The sequence below is a fragment of the Elephantulus edwardii genome, unplaced genomic scaffold, assembly GCF_000299155.1.
Source record: "Elephantulus edwardii isolate Elephantulus edwardi_28Jun2011 unplaced genomic scaffold, EleEdw1.0 scaffold00002, whole genome shotgun sequence".
NCBI lineage: Eukaryota > Metazoa > Chordata > Mammalia > Macroscelidea > Macroscelididae > Elephantulus > Elephantulus edwardii.
Window position 1 is genome coordinate 15,300,678 of NW_006399752.1, and position 7,006 is coordinate 15,307,683.

The following is a 7,006-nucleotide window of genomic DNA, read 5'->3' on the forward strand; positions in this document are numbered from 1 at the left end:
TTCTCCTCATAGAGCCCAGCCTCTTGGATAATCTGCTCTGCATACAGGTTGAAAAGGTATGGAGATAGGACACATCCCTGGCTTGCACCCTTCCCAATTTTGAACCGTTCAGTGTTACCCTGCTCTGTTCTGACGACTGCCTCTTGGTCCACGTATAGGCTTTGCATTACGTAAAAACTTACTCTGAAATACCAAGAAGTCTACACAGAGAAGCATATTTCAGCTATTTCTTGCCTTGACATCATGATAGACAGTATATGTACAACTAACCTTCCATAAGGAGTTTTCTGTAATCACTAAAATATGATCTTTCTTGCCTCTCAAGAAAATACATGGTAATTTAGTAATACGATAATTTTATAATAATATTCAAGTTCTGCTTTATTTAGTTTTTTAAGTAAGTTGTGTCCAAACTTTGATTTATTATGGGTACTAAATAATTTTCTGCTCATTGTTTTAATGTCACATTAAGACCTGATGTAGAAGAAGATAGCTCTGGTGGCCTAGTGGCAAGAAGCTGTGCTGCAATTCCTTAGATGCGGTTTGAAGCCACCACCTCCTTCACAGGAAAAGGATGGGCTATTTCCTCCCATGCCATCATTTGCCTCTGAAAACCCGCCAGACGTTCAGCTATGGGTCGGTTCCGACTTGACAGTACACAACAAGGGCAACACATTTTCTAATACTTTTAATTACATTTACAATGTTCGTTTTGTCAAAAGAAACTGCCATTAGAAGTAGTGTTGTTGTTGTGTACCATAGAGTCGGAACCGACCCATAGCTGACGCTCCAGTGATTTTCAGAGGCAAATGATGGCATGGGAGGAGATTGCCCACCCTTTTCCTGCTGTTTTTGTATAGTTAACCTTATTTAAAGGTTAATCTTTAATTGTGTCTGAATTCAGTGACCCACCTTGATCATATACTGTTGTTGAGTATCTTCAGGTCAGAGCTTACCTAATAGTGTTTTTCAGGGGCTATAAATTGCCTTTTAAAGGGAGTTTATTGGGGAAGGAGAATTGTCCATCTTTTTCACATGGAACATTTGGATTCTAACACATTCCTTCAGGTTGACTGTGTAGTTCCTGACCACTTAGCTACCAGACCTCCCTTGATTATATGCTAGCATGACATATTAATTGGTATTAACCTCATAATTCTTAGATATATTTTAATTAAGTATATGACTAAAGAAAGTCTCATTCATTTTTTTTTCTCTTTGAAGGCAAGCCCTTTTTAAAAGTTTCCATATTACTGTAAGTCTGAGACACACAAGGAGGCTATTGAGTCTTAGTAATTGAGATTGAAGCAGGAGTTGCTGTTGACTAAATCTGAATTTGCTGTTAGGTGAGCATAGTGAAAACTACCTGATTAACTTTTTTCTCCATGTGAAGGGTCCAGCAAATACAGTTACTAGGGCGAGATATGAAGGGGCCTGCTCATGATAAACTTTGGAACCAATTAGAAGCCGAAATACATTTGCATCGCCACAAAACTGTAATTAGAGCCTGTAGAGGACGTAACGACCTCAAACGACCAATGCAAGCACCACCAGGCCACGTATGTTTGCCTTGATTCTGCTTCCCACTCACACCTCCTCTTTTCCTCCTTTAAAAATTCTGCTGTTATTTGAACGCTTTATTCTTAAAATGAAAATGGAATTACATTTATTTGGAACAGATAAATGATTAAACTTTCAGTAATCTTTAGAAAGTTCAGTAGCTCTTCAGAGACTTACTAATCCCTTTGGAGAGAGTTTTCTGAACTGATGAGCCATTGCTGACAAATATATTGGTAGTACTTTGGATTGGTAAGATATGCTTACATTTGTTTTAAGCTGAGTCTAGGATAGATCACATTGACAAATGGCCAAATGTTGATTGCCAGGGAAGAACATTTCAGTAGAGTGGGTGGAGACAAATCCTTGGTTACAGTCCTGTGCCAGGAGAGGAGTTGCCAGACAAAATTGTGGGTAATTTAGGTGGAGAGATTTCATTTGTGTGTGTGTGTGTGTGTGTGTGTGTGTTTGTACATGATCAGTAGACTTGGAATATGTTTATATAGTGAATGGGGAGGAATTTAGTAGAGAAGGAAAAAAGGATAGTTACTAGAGGAAAAATTAATAATGGAGTAGATCATACATAAATTTCACTATATATACAGAACAACTATTTTCGCTTCCCTGTTTTAACCATTTGACAATTTAATTCTATTTTGTGAATCCATCCCAGAAATTAAGAAAGATCTCTAAAAGCAAATTATACAACATGGTTTTACTGGATTTTCTATATTACGTAGTAATAATTTTTCTTCCTTTCTCCCTCAATAAGGATCAAGACTCCTTAAAGAAAAGTCAAGGTGTTGGTCCGATTAGAAAAGTTCTCCTCCTCAAGGAAGATCATGAAGGCCTCGGCATTTCAATTACAGTAAGAAGTAGTGCTTCCAGTCTCTTTTCCAGCAGTTACCTAGTATATGCATTCTGTTTCACTGGATATAGTTGGGAACAAAATGTTTTGAATACAGTTTTTCTAACAACAGTTTTTCCTCATGGCATCATCACTTTATGTTTTATATAAACTCTTTTGCATGTATATGGTCGTAACAGCTATTTAATAAATCTTTAAAACATAGCTTACCGTTTTCATTATGACCTGGGTCATAGTTCTGTTCCATATACTGGATGCCTTTAGGAGCCTTTTGGAAAAAATATAATAACTTTTCTTTCTTGAATGGCTCTGAGTTATACTGCTTTTCTCTCTGGAGTGTGGATTGCGTTTCTTTTCTTGTACTTCATTGACTGTGATAAACATTTTTTAAAATTACATGTATTTACAAACAATTACTTTACCTAACATTCCTGAGAACAGCCTATTAAAAAGTATATATATTCTGAGTCAGTTTGCCAGAGTACTGGAATGCTTCATTTGGTAATACGTAGCCACTGCCTAAATACATTTGTTTGAAATATCTTGTAATATAGGAATAGTTCTTAAGAAAAGTTGATCTAGTGGATATTTATGGAATGCTTGCCTTTTAAATAAAGGTTTTTGTTGCTATAGACATTTCACTGCTAACCCAAAGGTCGGATTTCTCTGATGGTTCAAATCCACTAGAGACTTAACAGCCTATAAAACCCAATTCAGGGTCAGCTATGTGTTGAAACTTACTCTCCGACAATGAATTTTGAGTTTGCCTTTTTAATACCTCGAAAAGAATCCATTCTACTAGGTGACATAGTTGTTGTTATATGCCATCAGTTTAGTCAGACCAATTCTTAGCTAAACCCTTAGGTTTTCAAAGACAGTAAATTGTACAGGAGCAAATTGCTGTCTTTCTTGTGCAAAGCAGCTGGTGAATTCGAGCTGCCTGCCTGCGGGTTGCTGGTGCAACTCCTTAGCACTAGGCTTCCAGAGCTTGTAAGAGACATACATACAATAAATAAGGAAACTCTAGTAGCCTTGTGGGTAAAGCGAGCTCTGCTAACCCAAAGGCAGTGTCTCTCTGGAATTTCATATACACTGGCATTTCTTAATCGTGGAAATTTATTATCCAGAAAGGTTGATAATGTCTGTGAGATTTACAGCCAATGAAAACCCACTTGCAGGGTTGGCTGAGAATTGCTTCTGACCCAAGGACAATGAGTTTGAACTGTTCATGATCACTAACTACAGTGAAACTTGTTAGACCCTGAAGTTGACAGGACTACCTTTTTATGGGTTTTCTGCCTACTGCTATTTCACTCCCTGATAATGGAAAATAGGAGTTTTTCTTCTGTGGCAGTTTTCTGACTTACAATACTAGATCCACAGCTTTTACTGCATAATGTAATCTAGAGTGTGAGAACTACCAAATACTATGTTTTGCCAATTCTACATTTTACTTTGGGCTGGTATTCCCCCCCACCACATATTGATAACTCTCTGAAATGGAGGTGCATCTTATTATCAGTTGATTGTTTTTGTGGGCCATAAAATAATGGTGTCTTACTACACTGATTGTGACTTACGTTTGATAATTATTAGTAGTACGACTTACGTTTGATAATTATTAGTAGTACGGTAGACTACTGAGACGTAAATACTCAATTTTTACTGAAAGAGTCTAGCCAGTTGTAGATTTTTGTGCAGTTTAGTTTGGGGTTTTTTGGTAACTCTATAATGTATTTTACAGAAGCACATATAATGAATCCTTTTACTCAGAGGTAATGTCTTGACACTTGTTAACTTATCATTACTTAAGTAACAAATAAGATGCTCTCAAATGTTTATAGAAACAATTAGGTGCTTATTGAAAACTATTTTAAGAAAATACTTTTTATCTATTTAGTATAGTCTGGTACTATACTTTTCAAAGGGTAAACTAATTTATTGTTCTTTGTTGGTTTTGTTAGGGTGGGAAAGAACACGGGGTTCCAATCCTCATCTCTGAGATCCACCCAGGGCAGCCTGCTGACAGATGTGGAGGGCTCCATGTTGGGGATGCGATTCTAGCAGTCAATGGAGTTAATCTAAGAGACACAAAGCATAAAGAAGCTGTAACTATTCTTTCCCAGCAGGTAAGTTTCCTTTATGTAAATAAGCTGTGTGTCAATTGGTTATGTTTATTATCAGTTGGAAACTATAGATCCCTAGAAAATATCTCAAGTAGTACAGTGTTTATGTATACAGTATGTACTTTGATCTAGAGCTTCTATAAACACATTTCGCCATATTTACCAAAAAGGTATTCTGGCTGCTTTTTTTACCCATAGTGATGTAACTTCTGAAGTTTTACCATCCTTGCCTCTAATAGGCACTCTGCTTGCACTTCCTCCAAAACAGATTTGTTTATTGTTTTTTGGCATGTTTTCAGTAGGTGAGTGAAAGAAAGGAAGACCTTCCACTCAGTGAGTTGACTCGTTGACTACTGCATTGGTTTGAGTTTGCCAGATATTGTGAGGACGATACAGATGGGGCAGGGTATGGATCTGTTTGTTGTTCATTGGTTACTCTGAGTTGTGGTCAACAACAGTGTAACTTCTTGCCTCTGTCTGTGCAGTAGAGATTGAAAATGGATTGTGAGGGTATGGGAGAACTTGGTACTTAGAAAGCACTAGCGTTGGATTGCTTTTTCAGTTACAGATTGTTAGAACTGAAAAAGGTCTTTAGAAATTATCTAGTCTTATTTAAAATGAGTATACAAAGTTCATAGAAATGAAGCAATTTACTCAATGTTACAGATCAAATAAATTTAGATTTGTGCTTCATAGCAAGAATTCACATTTGTTATATAGTACACTAAAGATATTTGTTTTCTTTTTCCTTTCTTAGAGATTGTGATAGTTGCTATGTTTGCTGGATCATCAGTATAGTATGCCATATAAAACTGAATCTCAATTAAAAGTTCATTTCTAGCTCATTTACTTTCAACTCTGGGAAACATCACCATTTAACTAGTCCCATTAAAAAAGAATTACCTGATGATCAAGTAGTCCATTCTTTTGTACAGTGCTAATTTTGAAAGCTCTTATATTAAAATGTGTGCCCTGTTTTATTAGCTAAACAGAGATCTGATTCTTTCATCTAGAATTTTACCAAGCTCTGGTGGCGTAGTTGATAGGGAGTTGGCCTGCCGACCCAAAGGGGTTGCCTTGCTGGCAGTTTGAATCCGTCAGCCACTCCACAAGAGAAAGGAGGGCAGCCTCCTGCATGATATACAGCTTCTTTTTTTTTAAATTTATTTTATTTCATTATTTTTGTGTGTACTGTCAAATCAGATCTGACTGGTACAGGAGGATATTGTTCCTCCTTCTCCAGCAGAGCATCTGGTGGATTCTAACCGTGCATCTCTGAGATTGCAGTTGCAGTTTCTTGCCACTAGGCCACCAGAGCTCGCCTAGCTTCTGAACTCTCACTGGACAGTCAGCTGAATCAGCGCAAACTCAATCGCAGTAAATTTGAGTTTTGAGAACCTTGCTATCTGATAGGAGAGCTCTAAGGATACCTTTTTAGAGTTTTTCCTGCCCTCGCTTGACTGCCATGCAGTAAATAACACAAGAGTTGGATGAATGGAAAATGGTGAAGGAACTTGACATAGGCCATCAGGAAACATAATTAAGTTCTGTGGCATAGCTTTAAACTACGGGGAAAGAGGACCGCTACACAGACTCTGTCAGTACCATCAAAAATAGTCCACATCTTTTGTTTTGTTTCGTTTTGCAGTTTTGAAGAAAGGCGGGCAAAATTTCAGAGGTGCAAACATCACGTTTATGTATAACAATTTCATTATCTCTTAAGTGATAATTGTATCTTGGATTTTTTTATTATCATCATTTATATATATTGTGTTTCATGCATGTACGCTATTAACATGGATTTTTTAACAACTTAATTGATGACACTTGAACATAAATTTTTTATTAAAAAAATATATATGTGCAGTATATATTTATATTACATATTTAGTTTAGCATAGTTATTGTTGATGAGCATGACTTAGCGGCGACCCTATGAACAAAAGGCCTAAAGCCTTGCTGTAACTATATTTATCAAAGTTCATAGAGTTTCCAGAGGCATCTTGTTTAGGAAGTAGATGTCACTCCTGCTCCCAAACCTATCTTAAACTGGGTACTCCACCAAACACTCTCCACCATGGGTAACCGTTAGGGCATTTGACACCCCAGTGGCACGAGGTTTAGTATCACAGCAACCCCAGGTTAGCTCAGTACAGCACATTGACAGAAGAGTACTGTACAACTTAGAACAATGTTCCTCCAAAATACAATACCAACCAACTTTAAATACCTGAGGTCTTGTTCACTCTAAACAGGAGTCTTAAATGAAAACTAATATAGTATGTTTTTGTTGTTATGTGCTGTTGAGTTGCCTGCAACGTATAGCAACCCTGTGTACAGCAGCTCTGAACCAGCCAAAACTTTAGGGGGAAATTTCTGGTTTTCTGTGTACTTTAACAGGAATTTATTTGCTCTGAAAGACTTATTCAGGTTTTTTTTTTTTTTTTTTTTACAT

General features: G+C 37.0%; 1 protein-coding gene across 2 annotated transcripts in view; it reads left to right on the forward strand.

The window, feature by feature from the left end:
• Nucleotides 1-7,006, forward strand: part of GOPC (golgi-associated PDZ and coiled-coil motif containing) — a 49,108-nt gene that overhangs the window by 31,730 nt on the left and 10,372 nt on the right. For both annotated transcript variants that reach the window (XM_006879003.1, XM_006879004.1), the window contains 3 exons: nucleotides 1,394-1,559; nucleotides 2,330-2,425; nucleotides 4,390-4,554. In XM_006879003.1, the coding sequence (XP_006879065.1) occupies nucleotides 1,394-1,559; nucleotides 2,330-2,425; nucleotides 4,390-4,554 (427 nt within the window). The remainder of the gene's footprint in view (nucleotides 1-1,393; nucleotides 1,560-2,329; nucleotides 2,426-4,389; nucleotides 4,555-7,006) is intronic.